The 19,038-nt window shown below is 37.4% G+C and overlaps 1 protein-coding gene across 1 annotated transcript in view; it reads left to right on the forward strand.

Annotated features, from left to right (window-relative positions):
• The window catches only part of LOC150109801 (lysophosphatidylcholine acyltransferase 1-like), a 424,292-nt gene that overhangs the window by 257,552 nt on the left and 147,702 nt on the right, over positions 1-19,038 (forward strand). Inside the window, exon 10 of the mRNA XM_090396220.1 lies at positions 16,998-17,151. Within this exon, the coding sequence (XP_090252346.1) occupies positions 16,998-17,151 (154 nt within the window). The remainder of the gene's footprint in view (positions 1-16,997; positions 17,152-19,038) is intronic.

Raw genomic sequence — 19,038 nt, forward strand, 5'->3', positions numbered from 1 at the left:
TGATAATATGAAAAGTCTGATTGGATGATAGTTTGGGGTGCTTTTCCTGGTTTTGGAATTAAGATTACATCTGCTATTTTCTGTTGTGTAGGAAAGTAGTCATATATTAATATTGCATTAATAATAGCAATAATGTGCATTACTGTGGCAGGCATTTGATGATTTTGTTAGAAATCCTATCTGAGCCTGGTGGTCTCCTGTTCTTAAGTGTGGTGATGATTTCACATACCTCAGCAGGTGATGTCAGTTGGATGGGGCTAATGTACTGTGTGTGTTTCACCTTACAGTGCCTACCGAGGTGTGTAATTTACTGATGAAGTCTAGATCCACATGGGTGTAATTTGGACTACACTTCTTCTCTAGGTTGTTGACAAAGGCTTCAACTTTGTCTACATCATTGTAAACCAGACTACATTCACTACTGATTGATGGGAGAGGTTTATGATCTGTGTGTAGAGCTCTGGTCCTCTGTGTTTAAGGGACTGCAGTTTTTTCTCCCACTGTTGACTGTGATAGTTTTTAAGCACATATCAGAAGCAATTGTAGGAGGAAATAATTGTATAAAACACAGAACAAAAGTGAAAGAAAGCATATCTGAAGTAATGAAAGCAACTGACACTGGGGAAGCTAAGAAAAGTTGGAATGAGGAAACAAATGATAAACTGACAGAGAGTGTAACTGCCAGGATGCAAGACTTGAAAAATGATTTGATCAGAAGTGAAATGAAAAATATATGTACTGAGATGAGAAGTTTGGTGGATAAGAATTGACAGGTATAAAATGGTTAGAATGAAGGAAAGCAGAGAAAAAGAAGTGATGCAAGAGGTGGTAAATGACATAAGAATGGTGATGCATGAAGATTCCAATATTAAAGGTGTAGCAAATGAGAGATTCCATAAGGTATGTGTGTTTTCCAGGAGGGAGAATTAGCAGGTAATTGATTAATTAGATAGGAACAGACAAGCAATCATGCTAGTGGTGGTTGATGGAACAAATGACTTGGTTGGATATAAAGTGCTTGTAAAAATGGACATCAGCAGATTGTTCAGGAGAGTGAAAGATAACAGTGTAGTAGGAAAGATGGTCAGCATGTTTTCTATGTATGATAATCATGAGTTGAGACGAAGAGCAAGGATCTTGGATGGTATGTTGGCAGAGCTGTGTGAGGAGAAGGAAGTGAAGTTTGTGAATCTGTGGAATGCATTACAAGAAAAGATGGAAATGTACAAAAGTGACTGGTTGCATTTGAATGAATTTGGTGTGAGTCAGTTAGAGAGACTTTTGTTACAAGGAGGAACAAAGAGTGGCATGAGCAAGAAGCTGAGGAAATAAGAAGCAAAACTGAAGATTAGGAGAGATAAACTGGTGAGACTAAAGTGATTACAAATGAGAACAGTAATATTAACAACTATTACTTGAAAAGTAGTGATAATGACAAGACTGGTTATGACTTAACTTTATTTTATAGAGGTTTTTTACTTTGGGTATACTATATGTTAAAGATACCAAGCAATTTTATAAACTTGGTTTTAATCCTTTTTCCCAAGTAAGCAAACAAGCAAGTTTGCACCTGAACATAGTTCAGGTCTGAGGCAACTCGTGGTAAAGGTGGAGTAAGCTCTGATCACTTTTCTTAGTATTTCCCCTAATGCAAAACACATCCCCTTGCGGAGATGTATGATGCTATGCATTAAAGGCAAGGGCCACTATCCAGACCGGTTTCGACATTTATTGAGATCTCATCAGTAGGAGCCAGAGTTTAGGTAAAATTTTAGGTAAAGTTTAGGTAAATGTTGTTTAGGTAAAATTTATAAGCCCTGCATTACTTCAACTTTGGCATATTTGGGTCTGGCTCCTGCTGATGATACCTCAATAAAGGTCAAAACCAGTCTGAGTAAGTAGTGGCCCTTGCCTTTAATGCATATCATCATACATCTATGCAAGGGGATGTGCTTTTCAGTAAGCTCTGAAAATGATCAGAGCTTACTCCACCTTTACCACGAGTTGCCTCAGACCTGAACTATGTTCTTGACTTACTTGTCTGTTTGCTTACTTGGGAAAAAGGATTAAAACCAAGTTTATAAAATTACTTGGTATCTTTAACATATAGTATACCCAAAGTAAAAAACTTTCTACATCTTTCTCTCATTGTGAGATTTTTATTTAATAAGGTCAAAGCACCTTGTGGCAACTTGTTTAGGTAAAATTTATAAGCTCTGCATTACTAAGGAAAGTGATCAGAACTTACTCCACCTTTACCATGAGTCTTTCACCAAGTACTCCACATCGCATGAAAAAAATCAAAACAACCTGTAACAGGCTTTCTAAACAGAGAGGTTCTCGAGGTTGCCAGTGAGCTAAAATACCTAGGAGTAACAATAGACAAAAAATTCACCTTCAATAAGCACATCTCATATGTTGCCAAAAAATGCTTACAAATAGTAAACCTTCTAGCTAAGTCGGCAAGGATTAAGTGGGGATTAGGCCAACAAGTGCTGAAAATGATATATAGCGGTGCTATACTACCACTGATATCTTATGCTGCACCTACCTGGAAACATACACTAAAATCAAAGATAAACCAACAAAAACTAAACAGAGTTCAATGCCTTATAGCCATACACATAATCAAAGGATACAGGACAATATCTTTCGAGGCAACTTGCATTATTGCAGCTCTAACACCGATCTGCCTGAAAATACAAGAATTATCTCTCATATATGAAGTCACTTCCGGAAGATATATTGAAAGTTACAAAACGATCCAAATTGCTACGAACGTCTGCTTCACTACAGGTGGCCTCACCCAGCAAAGAAAACAAATATTAAGGAGAAGGAAAGCTCTGAAAGTGACGAATTCCAAATATACACTGACGGAAACAAAACCGAAAGGAACGTTGGTTGTTCATTCACTGCATACAACAGACAGTCCATAATACAAGAACGCTGTTCTAGACTGCATCCTCTCTGTTCCATCAACCAAGCAGAACAACTTGCTATAGTTCAGTCACTCACATATCTCCAGGAATTAGAACTCAACACCTCTCAGCAAAAGACAGCAACAATCTAAGCGATAGTAGAAGCACTATAGACAGCATAAAAAACCAGAACAACCATATAGCATTGATACAACAGACAAGAAATCTGGTTCGAAATCTCACTCTAGAGGAATGGGAAATGAATTTCTGCTGGGGGAAAGTGCATACTGGAATAGCAGGAAACGAGAGAGCGGATCAGTTGGTTAAAGAAGCAGCTAGAAACGAATGGCTAGAAGCAAGTTACCAGAAATTCTCGAAATCTGCAAAAACACTTGCAGAAGAGAAAAGACTAGGCATGTGGGAAGAAGACTGTAAAACACCAAAAAACGGATTAACAACAAAAGAATTCTTTCCTAGCATCAGAAAAAAAACTCCGGCTGAAAAGACACGCCATTTCTCCAGGTTTAACCACGCTATTAACGGGACACGAAAAACTAAGACACTACCTTCACAGATTCCATATCCTGGAATCACCATCGTGCATTTGCAGTCCACACCTTCGACAGACTGTTGACCACATACTTTAAGACTGTCAGCTATTGGACTCCATCTGGATGCCTCTAATACAACACGTCATCACTTCCGGAGACAAGTGGCCAGTGTCAAGACAGAGATCTATTGAAAACTATTACATAGAATTAACTAAATTTGCTAATAAAATCAATTTCCAGTCCCTGTGATCTAACATAAATACTGTTATTATGTGAATTATACTGTATAGTGTTAATATATATATATATAAAAATCTAAATGTAAATATGAAAATTAATACAAAAATATAAATAGAAATGTTAATCAGTACTTATAAGCTACATGTAATATAAGCATTGTAATGCAATGGAGCATGTAGGAATAAATTACCTCCTTTTAGGGTTACTATTGGAAGGAAAACGAAAACACACACACACACACGCACGCACGCACGCACGCACGCACGCACGCACGCACGCACGCACGCACGCACACACACAAAAAAAACGTTTTGGGTGCATGTTTCTTGTTCATACTATGTCCTTAAAGCTCTTTTCAGGCTATTGTAGTTTGTAACGCTTCTGTATTCAAAAGGTAATTTGTTTATCATAGCTGAGATGTGGAAGTTTCGTGTGGCCTTTCAATAGTGATTATTATATATATATATATGTGATATAATTAGTTGTCTGAGGTCTTGTTATACGTTATGTATTTCTGACTGTCTTGTAGTTGGCATCGAAATAATAATAATAATAATTATTATTATTATTATTATTCAGGCCTCCATGGAGTCAAAAGACTCATCGTGGGAGGTCCTTCCTAAGAACATAAAGTCTGTCAAGACTCATCGAGGGGAGGTCCCCCCTAAGAAACACAAAGTCTATCATACCACTCCTTAAACTCAATGACCGTTCTCGCTCACACCACTCCACTAGGCAATGCATTCCGCGGTTCAACCACCCTCCATGCAAAGAAACCACTCCTCACCCTCTTGCTCACAGTTTCCTTTCGTAACTTCCAGGGATGGCCTCTTGTCATCACTCCTTCCCACTGTTCAACCAAGCGAAAGAACTCCCCAGTGTCAACCTTGTAACCACCTCTCAACAGTTTAAAAGTCTCAATCATATCACCTCTCCTTCTTCTATTCACCAAACTCTGCAGTCCACATTCCCTCAGCCGATCCTTCTAACTAACATTGTACAGTCCTGAAACCATCTTTGTTATCCACCTTTGTACCCTTTCGACAGTTAATTTATCCCCTTCAAATCCTGGGGACCAAATCTGAGAACAATAGTCTAAGTGTGGTCTGATCAGAGTCTTATACAACAGAATGATGAACATTTTATCTCTGCAGGTCAGTGTCCTTCTCGTTATTGCAGCAATGTTACCTTTGCCACCTTTGCAATATGGCCCCTAAATTTCAGGTTTCTATCAATCATCAACCCAGATCTCTTGTCTCCCCTACTTCCTCCAGTATAACTCCTCCCATAGAGTATGCAGCATCCCATCGATGTTTCCCAAACCTCAAGACCTTACATTTTGCTGCATTAAACCGACATTCCCATTCATTTGTCCATCTATCTAGCTTATTCAAATCCTCTTGCAGGGCTACCACATTTGCACTATTACAATAAATCAGTCACTTTATTGTAATAAGTAAGTAGATTACTAAAACATGACCTCCCTTTAGCAAATCCATGCTGTCAACCCAACTCTGGATCCTAGTTCTCACAAGCTTCCCCAACAACTTAACCACAACACTTGACAGACAGTTAGGCTTATAGTTTGATGCTTGAGTTCAATCACCTCCTTTATGAAGTGGCACAATCTTGCCCTCCTTCCACTCCTTAGGAACTTGACCAAGTGCAAGACTTGTATTAAAAAAATAAGTCAAGTCAGGTGTCAACTCCCTTGCACATTCCTTCAGAATACGTGGTGATATATTATCAAGTCCCACAGCCTTATTTACATCTAGTTTACTCAACTCCCCAAACACCTCTTGCTCACTTACACTCAGTCTCCCCTCCCCAACCTCATCAACTGCTCTCAATCTCTCCATGAATTCAGATTCACAAGATCGAAAGATCTCTACGAACTTCTCATTATCGCCACCACACATTCTGCAACAGCTGTCTTTATACCATTTTCTCCAATTAATGTCATCCTTCCATAATCATTCTTTCTTTTGCTGGCTACATATTGAAAGAACTCCCTAGGATTCTTTTTGGCTTCATTAGCTAACTGCTGTTCATACCTCTCTTTAGCTACTCTCATCAACTAAGTTACCCTCCTTGTTTGGTCTTCATTGACCTCATGAAATTGGTTATTTCCACTTCTCTTATACTGCCTCCACAATGATCTTTTTCTCTGTTTTGCATGCTTAATCTCTTTTTTCATCCATCTCACACCTTTTAACCTTCTCACCCTTGGAATACATTTAGGCATTGCATCTACTAGATAGTTTTTGAAAATCCCCCATGCTGCATTGATCTCTTTTCCAGCTAACTCCTCATTCCACACTACATCTGCAAGCTGTCTCCTGAGCTCTTCATAATCACCCTCCTTGTAGTTCCACATATACCCTTTTCTCAAATAAGACACACAAATTTGATGTATTAGAGAGAAGTTCTGTTTCTTTTATGGTTGGGAACCATAATGTCTGTTTTGATTGTGGTCCAAGTGGAGGATCACATTTTGTGATTGGGGGAATATTTCTGTGTAGTTCTTGTATGGAGTGTGCAAAGTATTGGTTAAAGTCATTTGCTAGTTGTTGGACAGGTTTTGCTTCTTTCAAAGCTTTGTTTATGGTTTCGTAGGCGGTGGTGTTGGCAGCATAATCTAGCATCGCGTTGATCAGATGACCGGTTGTTTGATGTTGTTTTGTGCAGAGATTAATTTGTCTCTGTAGTAGTAGTTTCTTTTTGCATTTCTTATTTGTGTTGTAAGATAATTCCTTGTTATCTTATATTCAGTTTTTAAAGCTGTGTTATTTGGATATTGCTTTAATTCATCTATTATTGTTTTGTATTGCTTTTCTTCTGTGGGGCATTGCATGGATATTGTCTTAGTGTGCAGGTTTAGTGCCGTGAAGTAATGATCTGTTACTTTGCATTTTATGACTGATGCAGTGTAACTGTTTGGTGGTGCTCGGACGTTTATATGATCTAGGCAGGAATCAGTGATAGTATTTCTGAATATTTCTTCTCTCGTACATGATGTTATTGTTGGTATTAGATTATACATGGATAGTGTGTCTAGGTATTGTGCAGTGTTGTTCTGGTTTTTGTTTGCAATATTTATGTTTATGTCGCCGATTATCATTAGGTATTCAGTTGAGCATATTTCTTGGCATGAAAGCCAGCAATTGAGTTCGTGCAAGAATTTTATCATGTTTATGTTTGGTGGCCTGTAAATTGCATTTAGTATTATGCGATGCTGTCTATTTGTGGTATTATTGATTTCGAGGCAAAGGGTTTCAGCATGCTCAAATTGATAGGCAGTTTCTTTTGCTATTAATTTATGTTCGATAAATATTAATATTCCACCCCCTCTTTTTTGTTTGGCGGCATGTTGTGTTACATGCCGCCAAATGCTGTTGGAAGCCTGGAATTTGGAAAGCAATCGCTTCATCATTAGTTATGGATACTTCAGTTTGGACCAATATATCAATAATACTGGTGTAATTCCTCAGATAAGCCTGTAACAATAAGCAATGTTTTCGGATGCTTCTGATGTTAATATGCAAGATTGAGAGTCCTCTCGCTTGTACTGTGTGTTGTTTCCATGCATCAAGCAAGTCGAAAGTACAATTGCTGATGTATTCTGATGTAATTACATCTATCTGATGGTTCACATTCATTTTTGTTTTGTTGAGATCTTCTTTTTGAACTAAATTGGAGTCTTTTGTTTCACTCTGGCAGCCTATCTATGTCTTCTGAGCTTTTTATTTGTATAGGCTTTGAATTTTGTGACTTTCTTAAGAGTATCATGCCATCTTTGATCCACAAAAATTGATAATTTTTTTCTCTTTTTGCTTTTCTTGCTTGGTGCATGCTGTGATATAATAATGTGAATAATAATAATAATAATAATAATAATAATAATAATAATAATAATGATAATAATATTTCTCTTTATAAATGAATTTTACTAATCAAAAGTCTACATATTCATCACAAACCTCTTACCCACTTTAATATCTCAATCATATCCCCTCTCCCCCCTCATATTCATCAGTCTTTGCAAATTGCATTTCCCTAAATCTGACTTCATATTCCACATTCCAATGACCAGTTGAATTGTCTTTCATTCTTTGTCGAGTGATATTGACTAAGGTCAGTCTTTTTTGGATCCTTTCTGATATATCTTCATCATTGTGAAAGGTGACTAAATCTGTATACAGTAATCCATGTGAGGTTTCATCTAGGTCTTATACAATGGAACCATAAACTCTTTATTTCTGCATGTTAAGGTACTCCACATCATTGCCATAATCTGATGTGTTGATTTCACAACTTGTGCAAAGTAACCTCTAAACTTCAGGTCCTTGTTCAATATCACTCACAAATCTCTTATCTCATCAACCTCATTCAAAATTTCCCATGAAGTGTTACTTTTCCACTCATTTTTACATACCAAATTTCAGAATCTTACACTTTGCAACATTGAACTGATAGTTCCATCCAGTTGCCCACTCATATTTATTCAGGTCTTCCTGTAAGGCCACAAGTCCTCTTGTCTGAGGACATGACCTTCCTGATGGTGCGTCACCATTTCTTTCTCTCCTGTGCTTCTCTTATTTCTTGTTCTAGTTTAAGTCCAGTTATTCTTGATATTTGGTCACTCCACCTGTAGGATGGTTTCCCTCTTTTTCTTTTCCCACACTGTTTACCCTGTATGATTATTTTTTTTAGGCAGTCGCCTTCCCTTCTACATATGTGTCCAAAATATTACACTATTCTCTGGTCAGTTATGTTTATGTGTGGATATTCAATTCTTCTAGGATATATTTGTTTGTTCATTTTTGTCCAAGACATTCTTAACAATCTTCTCCAGCACTAGAGCTTGAATGCCTCAATTCTTCTTCTGTCATCTTTTGTCATTGTCCAAGATTCAGAAGCATAGAAAAAGATCAAATAAACTAAGGTTTCTACAAGCTTAATTTTGTTTTTTTTGGAGATGTGCCTGTCTTTGCAGATCTTATTCATATCAGTCATCGCTTTCTTAGCTAGTGCTGTTCTTCTTCTTATCTCTTTTTTACATCCATCTTTTTTTTATTATCACTCCAAAGTGATTGAAATTGTCGACAATTTCAATTCCTTCTACATCTATCTCTTGCATTGTTTAAATCCATTATTTTGGTTTTGCCTTGATTTATTCGTAAACCATGGCTTAAGCTTTCCCATTCTAATTGATTTAGGATGGATTTTAATTCCTGTTCATTTGTTGCTATTATCACTGTATCATCTGCATATCGCAGGTTAGTGATTGTTCGGCCACCTAATTTAATGCCTCCATTCCACTTTTCTAGAGATCTTTTCATTATAGTTTCACTGTAAAGGGTGAATAGTAATGGTGAGAGTATGCATCCTTGTCTTGAACCTTTCTCAAATTGGAATGCAGGGGACACTGAGTTTTCGATTCTTACTGTTGCTTGATTTTGTTGATATAAGTTTGATATGAGGATTACTAGATGGTTTGGTATTCCTGATCCTTGCATGATGTCCCATAAAATATCCCATCTCATACAGTCAAAGGCCTTGGAGTAATCTATAAAATATAGATAAAGGCTTAAGTTGAATTCCCTTGCTTTTTTCGATAATTTGTCTGATGTTAGATATACGATCTCTAGTTCCTCGACCTTTTCTGAATCTTGCTTGTTCTTCTGAGATCTGATGGTCTATAAAACTTTGTAATCTTTCCCTAATAACGTGTAGTAAAATCTTGCTGGTATGTGAGATAAGGGCAATGGTGCAGTAGTTTTCACATTTGTTGTGATTGCCTTTCTTGTAGATTGAGATAATGGTGGAACTAGTTCAGTCATTTGGCCGTCTTCCAGTCTTCAAAATTTTGTTGCATAAATCATGTATCCAGTTGACTGCATTCTCTCCAAAGTTTTTCAGCATTTCAGCCAGTATTGAATCAGGACCTGGGGCTTTGTTATTCCTTAATTTTTTGATTGCTTGTTCTACTTCACTTTTGAGGATCTCCATTTCCGTGTTTTCCATAGCTCCCTCCTTCATCTTCTTTTTGAATAGCTGGGTCCTTGTAAAGCTTGGCGCAATATTCTTTCCATCTTCTGGATATGTCATTAGTGTCATTTAAGATCTTGCCGTTTTTCTCTGTAATTATATTAAGTTTTGGCTTGAATTTTTTGGTTATATCCTTAACCTTCTTGAATAAATTTGTTGTTTCATTAGAGTTGGAGTGGCTTTCTATTTCTTTACAGATGTTTTGGATATAGCTGTTTTTATCTTTTTGACAAGATTTCTTAATAGCTTTATTCAGGTTCAGATAATTTGGGTTTTTCCAATCTGTTGTTTTAATGTGTTTCCTTTTTTCAATTAGTTACAGGGTTTCTTTTGTAATCCATGGATTACCATTCTTCTTTTTTATTGGGATGTTTTGGGCTGCAGATTTTGCAATGGTTTGTTTTAGGTGTGTGCAGTGTGATTCAATGCTTTGTTCCTGAGGTGTGTTTTTTTTGTTTCTTGAGCTCTGCTTCAATGTCCATCATAAATTTGTTGTCCAGTCTTCCAGTCTTTGATTTTGTCTTGATTTATTTGTAAACTATGGCTCAAGCTTTCCCATTCTAATTGATTTAGGATGGATTTTAATTCCTGTTCATTTGTTGCTATTATCACTGTGTCATCTGCATATCGTAGGTTAGTGATTGTTCAGCCACCTAATTTAATGCCTCCATTCCACTTTTCTAGAGATCTTTTCATTATATTTTCACTGTAAAGGTTGAATAGTAATGGTGAGAGTATGCATCCTTGTCTAATATGCCTTGTCTATTGAAACCTATCCCAATATCATTAATATAAAAGTTAAGCAACAATCACCTCCAAAACAGACCACTGCTGCACACTACTAGTGACTTTCCTCCTTTGGGATACTGCACTCTCATATACAACTTGCTGATATATATCTGACAGCCATTTATCAATCCAACTCACTAGTCCAATAAAAAAGTTTATGTTATGAAAAAATTAACTCTGATGGTAGACATATTCTAACTTTAACTGTTGTTTTTGAAATGAGGATTTTTACTTTAAATCTTGCAAAATTTTCGGAAAATTCCAGATTGCAAAATTATGCTTTATTTAATCACCCATTATTATTATTATTATTATTACCTGCCCTCCATGGAATCACAAAACTCATCATGGGAGATCAGCACGAATTCTATCATACCATTCCTTAAACTCATCCACACTGTCTGCACATTCACTACCCTCTCAGGCAATGCATTCAATGCTCTTACTACCCTCCATGCAAAAAACTTACTTCTTACCCTTTTAATCACCATCTTCTTTTACAACTTCCAGGGATGGCCTCTTGTTCTTGCTCCTTTCCCTTGTCATACCATACGAAAAATATCCTTGGTGTTAGCACAATAATAATTCTTCAATAACTTAAATGTTTTGATCATACTTTCCCCCCATTTTTCCTCTACTCACCAAACTCTGAAGTCTGCATGCCCTCAATCTATCCTCATAAAACAACAGACCTGATATCATTTTTTTTTATCCATCTCTCTACCCTCTCCAAGGTTACTTCATTCCCTTCAAATCCCAGGGTACTCCTCAACGTTGCAGTAATTCTCTGAGATGTCCTCACAACCTTCGCAGTATGTTCTCAGAACCTCAGATCTCCTCTACCCACAATCACTCTGAGATCCCTAAACCATACTGAGCATGAAGTATCCCACCTGTAGATCCCAAATTTTAAAACCTTACATTCAGTTGTATTAAACTGATATTCCCATTCTTTTGTCTACCTTTATTCAAATCCTCTTGAAGAAGCCAAAATATCAGCACTATTATTAATAACCTTCCCGAGCTTCATATCATCAGCAAACAACTGAACATCTCCCTGTAATCCTGTGACAATATCATTGACATAAAGATTGAACAGTAATGGCCCGACTACTAATGCTGTCGGACTCCACTTGTAATCATCCTACTCCTTGATGCTGCTTCCTCATATATATATCTATCTATCTCTCTGATACCTATCAGAAAGCCAGTCATCAATCCAATACATGAGGGTAAGGCATATACTGTAATTTTTTTTTGGATTTTCAAAGGCATCTGACAGGATGCCACATACAAGTTCATTTTTAAGTTGCATCATATGGGTTTGAATATCAGGCAACTATTAAACTTGTATGTGGCACCCTGTCAGATGCCTTTGAAAATCCAAAAAAAAATTACAGTATATGCCTTACCCTCATCCACTGCTCCTGTTACTCTATTGTAAAAGGTTACCTGATTACTAAAACAAGAGTGCCCTTTAACAAAATCCATGTTGGCCTGCATAAATAATATTGACCTCATCTACCCATATGAATATGAGCTCTTACCAATTTCTTCAAAATCTTAACAACTATTTAAGAAATACAAATAGACCTATAGTTTGATACCTCCATTCTCCTGCCACCATTATGCAATGATGGCTGTACTAATGGTCCTACTCTCCTTCTGCTCTCTGGGAACCTGTCCCATTTCAAGATTAATAAACAGCCAAGCCAACAGTCAGTTCCATGGCACATTCCTGTAAAACTGAACCCTTTGGGACCTTACTTTAATCATCCTACTCCTTGATGCTCCTTCCTCATATATATCTCTCTGATACCTATCAGAAAGCCGGGCACCAATCCAATACTAAAAGTGCAGATGTGGTAGCCCTGTATTGGATTGGTGAATGGCTGATATTAAATCTAGACCCCTGCCTTATTAACATTTAGCACACTCAATATTCAGAATATAGCCTGCTCTACCAGGATGAAACACTCTAACAAAGTGATTATTAAAGGCATAGGGTTACAAGTGGGGTCCCACAGGGCTCAGCACTGGGACCTATATTGTTTAACCTTTATATCAATGACATTGTCAGTGGATTGCAAGGAGATATTCAATTGTTTGCAGATAATGCGAAGCTGGGAAGGATTATTAGTAATAGTGCAGATGTGGTAGCCCTGCAAGAGGATTTGAATAAGCTAGATAGATGGGCAAATGAATGGGAATGTCGGTTTAATGCAGCAAAATGTAAGGTCTTGAGATTTGGGAAACATCAATGGGATGCTGCATACTCTGTGGGAGGAGTTATACTGGAGGAAGTAGGGGAGACAAGAGATCTGGGGTTGATGATTGATAGAAACCTGAAATTTAGGGGACATATTGATAAGGTGGCAAAGGTAACACAGAGGATTGCTGCAATAATGAGAAGGACACTGACCTGCAGAGATAAAATGTTTATCATTCTGTTGTATAAGACTCTGATCAGACCACACTTAGACTATTGTTCTCAGATTTGGTCCCCAGGATTTGAAGGGGATAAATTAACTGTCGAAAGGGTACAAAGGCGGATAACAAAGATGGTTTCAGGACTGTACAATGTTAGTTATAAGGATCGGCTGAGGGAATGTGGACTGCAGAGTTTGGAGGAGGATAGAAGAAGGAGAGGTGATATGATTGAGACTTTTAAACTGTTGAGAGGTGGTTACAGGGTTGACACTGGGGAGTTCTTTCACTTGGTTGAACAGCAGGAAGGAGTGATGACAAGAGGCCATCCCTGGAAGTTACGAAAGGAAACTGTAAGCAAGAGGGTGAGGAGTGGTTTCTTTGCATGGAGGGTGGTTAAACCATGGAATGCATTGCCTGATGGAGTGGTGAGAGCGAGAACGGTCAATGAGTTTAAGGAGTGGTATGATAGACTTTGTGTTTCTTAGGGGGGGACCTCCCATGATGAGTGTTTTGACTCCATGGAGGCCTGAATAATAATAATAATAATAATGATAATAATAACAAACTAGTTCGACTATGTCATATGCTTTGGTCACCCAATTCCCATTTCCATCCACAAGGTAATCCATCCAATATCATATATCCTCCTACTTGCCACATAGTGAAAAAACTCCTTGGGATTCTCCTTGGATTGCAGCCCATTCTTCTCTGATATTCTAATTTTTCTTTCCTTACAAGACTAGTCACTTTCCTGGCCTGAGCCCTATATTCTGCAACTGTTCTATCTCTCTCTCTCTCTCTCTTTATATGTCTTCCATAATCTCTTTTTCTTGTGCAATTCCCATTTTCTTTCTCTTGATATCCATTTGACTTCAAATTGCTTTATCTTCTTCACTCGAGACATACATTCTGCCATTGCTGTTGACAACATTTTCTTAAGTATCTCCGAAGCATTAATGACTCCCCCCCTTTTCTTCAAATTCTTTCATCCATTGGCTGCTGCAAAGTAGTTTCTAAGTCTATGACAGTGCCTGTCTCCTTATAATTCCACATAAATTCTTTCTGTTTTGATATTTCCCCATGCCTATTCATCCTCCAAGTCAGACTGCACTCCAAGTCACTGTCACCAATGGGGGAAAGGGGTGGGACAAGTATGACATCTGAGCATCTTAGTTACAATCAGATCCTCCGATGCTATGACCAAATTCAAAAGTCTTGATTTCATGTTCCCTCCCCCAAATGCTACCTAAGACAGTTGATCCTCAAGAAATCCAAAAATTTAATTCTCCTATTGTTCTACTCATGTCCTCTCCTTTGACCCATTTATATTGCTATAGATGAGGTCCCCATAATGATCATTCTTTTTACACTTGCCAAACTAATTTGCATAAATATTTCCTGCTCATAACCAGTTATACTTCCTGGTCAATAGCAGCATTCCACTAGATATCTTGTTTTAAACATCTGTCTCACACCATATATTCTCAAAGCCATTAGTGTTACCTCCCCTGTGATTCTCACCCCAAGATGGCCCAGTTCATCTCTTACCATGCTGTGGACAACTTTTTACACTCCACCATCACGTTTAGCCTCCCTATCATGCTTAAATGCACTGTACTACCCTTCAATTTCTATCCCTCTTAGAACATCCTCCTCAGTTAACCAAGTTAACCAACACCTATGGAGAGGGTGAATTAATCAATGCCACAAACTCATTCTCTTTTTTTTCTAATGCTCCTATCATTTGCATACAGAAAAAGTGTAGTGCATTGCCAGTATTCTATAGCCATTATTACTCCTCTCATACTTCACCTGGCTCTGTAATGTAATGTACACCATCTCATTTCTCAAGCCACTATTACAACATTAAGCCATTCTTGCTACATTCCCCTGTGCAATTCTAGTTTCCCCTGCCCTGATACACTCACTTGCTCAGAAAACAAAGTCTCTCCAAATATCTGCATTTGGAGAGACTTTGTTTTCTTTTGTTCTCAAACATACTCCATGCATCTAGATTTTCCAGACCTCTTTTCCTATACATTTTCACTATCATCTCATTCACTATTACCATTCTTCTCCTCCACTCTACATTATTATACCACAGCATCATGCTCACCATATTTCCTCAGACACATTTCTGCTGCACTATCTCTAACACCAACTTCAAATATTGCACTACACTACACTACACTACCTTTCAGGACATGCGACCCAACCATTACTATCATCTCCATTTTTTCATCCCTCTTCACCTCCATTGCCACACTGTCATTCCATCATGCAAGCACTCCTCTTGCACTCTACTCTGCACATCCTGAATCATTGAATCTCCATACATTATGCTCTGAACAGATTTATTGTTCTCTCTGATGCCCTGCTTCTACACTTTCTTGACGTTTTTTTGCTATTTCCACTCTTTCCTCTTTACTCTCTGATGCTGTTCTGTTACACGTTCTTCTCACAGTAGCCAACTTCTCCATCCTCCTAATATCTTCATTCACCCTCCTCAGCTCAGTCTTCATTCCTTTAATCTTTATTTTCAGCAGTTCTATTTCTCTCTCACACATCTGCTTTAAAGTTACATTCACACACACACACACACACACACACACACACACACACACACACACACACACACACACACACACACACACACACACACGCGTGCGCGCACGCACAATCATGGCCATCAAACAAACCATCTCCATCTGCTACCCTGCTCAAGGTTAAATCCATGTGTACATCTTTAACATTCTTCCCACCATTCTTCCAACCGACTACTGGTATCACAAACTAAATTTCACCTATTTCCAAAGTATTATCTCTGCTTCTGCTAAATTGTGAGGCCAACATACTTATGTTCTTATGTTTCCTAGTGCCTCTCACTGCCTACATTTCATACACACACCAGCACATTCCAGTCCTACACCTGTCACATTTTGAAACAACAGGATGCCTGCATACCACTTGCATAGCAGGCAACAAAATCAACTATGCTGTGAATAACGTAGTCTTTAAATGGTGGGGGACTGGGTGTATTGCCAAAATTAGCAGCTGCCATGTTGAATACAGTCAATACTGTTGGATACAATACCAACAATACTGAGACAATAAAATCCTAACAAAATACCACACAAGCATACAAAAAATAAAAAAATAAAAAACATCAATTTGAACCTGGCGTTTGCATACTACAGCGCTTGGCCACATGAAGGAAGACTTGGTTTCAAATCTAGTCGGTGACTAAAGGAAATTTCTAAGCCTTTTTTTGACCAGTTCCAGAGTTAGTTGATCTCTGGCATAGGTAAGCGGGTTTTTTCTCCCAGAAACTCGGGTTTTTCGTCCCATAAACCCAAGAAATTCGACCGTAGAACTCACACTATTTTCAGACATTAAATATATTGTGTTAAGGTTAGAGACCACGAGATGGTGGCACTTGTTGAGCTTTCTCTTCACTGTGTGCTTCTTAATTACTAATAGCCTTGGGCCAGCTATGTCTGATTGGCTACCAGTGGAGATTGAACTGCCCGGTCTCCAAAAGTCAGACAGGGCTAAAATGGCCTCGTCTACTCCCTATACTGGAATAAAAAAAAAAAAAAAAAAAAAGCAGTAGCTGATTTTTTATTTTTTTTTCAATTTGAATAGCAAACTTAAAAACCAGTATTGGCAATGAAATAAACACAATAATATATTTTCTTACTTAATAATGTTTATCTTTTTTTTAACAGCTCACAACACGCATTACCTCCATCTTCATGCTACCCAGCATCCATTAGAATTAAGAATTTTTTCACTCACTGCAACACCATTAGTTATAGCTCTTTCTATCTTTTTTTGATGACTTGAAATGGAAGGCAAAATATACTACAAATTACTTATATTCAGCTTACCATACTAAATTTGATCATATTTTGAAGAACATTTAAAATTCTCCTGAGTGAATTCAATATTTTTATTATGTTACCTTTTCCCTCTAATTGACTTAGTTACATCATTTAAAATAATTTTGGTTTTTCAGCACATTAGAAAAGATGGATGTTACTGAAGATATTAAAAATATATGGAATAGAATGGAAACATCAGATCTGAATTGTACTCTGTCACAGTTTGCTCTCTTCATGGACATGCAAATCACTGATGTACTGAAAGAGTACTTTAATACAGTTGATCAGGTAAAATATTTATCTCAAAGCTGAACTTTAAAAATTGTTAAAAATTTTTTGATGTTAATCCAGAAGCTGTTATCACTGAGTTTCATCACATGCTATAATATTCATGCAAATGGTATATTGAAATTCCTGAAATCTACAAATTACATCACATGCTATAATATTCATGCAAATGGTATATTGAAATTCCTGAAATCTACAAATTACTTGTATTGAAGACCATTTTGTTGTTTTTAAAACTAGAATTTGATATTGGTTTTTCTTATCATAATGAAGAGTACATTTTTTTTTGTCACTCCCTGTTTTGGATGTTACATACTGCTGTGCATATTCTTGTTGCCACCTATGGTCTATTCTCGCTATAACTATAGCTTTTCTCACTGTAGACCATAGTTTTGTGGTCTAATAGTGAGACCACTACAGCAATGTTTTGTTCTCATTATAGCTACCCATAGCTCAATATATTCTTTATAGCAAGGAGAAGAACTTATAGTCTTCAAAACAAAGATTATTATACGATGCCATATCTGTTTGTGATAAAAGCATTCAATACTGTAGGCAACGTTTTTTAGCTGTTGGAAATATGAGGATGATCTTAACCAAGAAATAAACATTAACACCCAGGAAAGCTGATCCAAACTTAGAAAGGAGCATGACATTTCACCAAAGCAGAGAAAAGATGTTTCTCTGCTTTGGTGAAATAGAGAAAAGATGTTTGCTCTCTATTGTAAGTTAGAAGAAAAAGAAAGCAAGCACTTCAGACTACTACTGATAAGTTATTACAAAGAAGTATACTAAATAAATATTACTTTTTTTTTTCCTATATACATTTATAACTGATGTTTTAAGAAAAAAAAATTAAAGGTCATGGAATAATCAATTTTTTCCATTGATTATTCAGCTTCCACAGTCATTTTTACTGTCCCACACTACTGTGCAAAATAAGGACTGCCTGTATTTGTAAGAAAGTAGGATAAAAATTCCTGCAATTCGCCATTAGTCACTGAGACCAAAGTTACCGATGATGTGTATACCTTGAACTGATGAAAGCCTCAATTAAGGTCAAAACATGTCTGAGTAGTGGCCCTTCCCATAATGCATAACATTATACAGACCAAAAGGATGTGTGCTTTGCATTATGAATACTGAGTCGGTTAAAATGAAGTGATTAGCATCTATTAAGCAACCTTTTTGGGAAGAAACTTCACATACAAAATGTGTTTGCTTAAACTTGGATAAAGGATTAAAGAAGAATATGGGAGGAGTTATACTGGAGGAAGTAGGGGAGACAAGAGATCTGGGGTTGATGATTGATAGAAACCTGAAATTTAGGGGACATATTGCAAAGGTGGTAAAGGTAACACAGAGGATTGCTGCAATTATGAGAAGGACACTGACCTGCAGAGATAAAACAGTTATCATTCCATTGTATAAGACCCTGATCAGACCACACTTAGACTATTGTTCTCAGATTTAGTCCCCAGGATTTGAAGGGGATAAATTAACTGTGGATAGGGTACAAAGGCGGATACCAAAGATGGTTTCAGGACTGTACAAAAATAGTTATGAGTCGGCTGAGGGAATGTGGACTGCAGAGTTTGGTGGATAGAAGAAGGAGAGGTGATATGATTGAGACCTTTAAACTGTTGAGAGGTGGTTACAGGGTTGACACTGGGGAGTTCTTTCGCTTGGTTGAACAGCAGGAAGGAGTGATGACAAGAGGCCATCCCTGGAAGTTACGAAAGGAAACTGTGAGCAAGAGGGTGAGGAGTGGTTTCTTTGCATGGAGGGTGGAATGCATTGCCTGATGGAGTCATGAGAATGAGAATGGTCAATGAGTTCAAGGAGTGGCATTATAGACTTTGTGTTTCTTAGGGGGGGGGGGACCTC

Source organism: Typopeltis vanoorti, chromosome 1, assembly GCF_054136105.1.
Source record: "Typopeltis vanoorti isolate ZY-2024b chromosome 1, IOZ_Tvanoo_1.0, whole genome shotgun sequence".
NCBI lineage: Eukaryota > Metazoa > Arthropoda > Arachnida > Uropygi > Thelyphonidae > Typopeltis > Typopeltis vanoorti.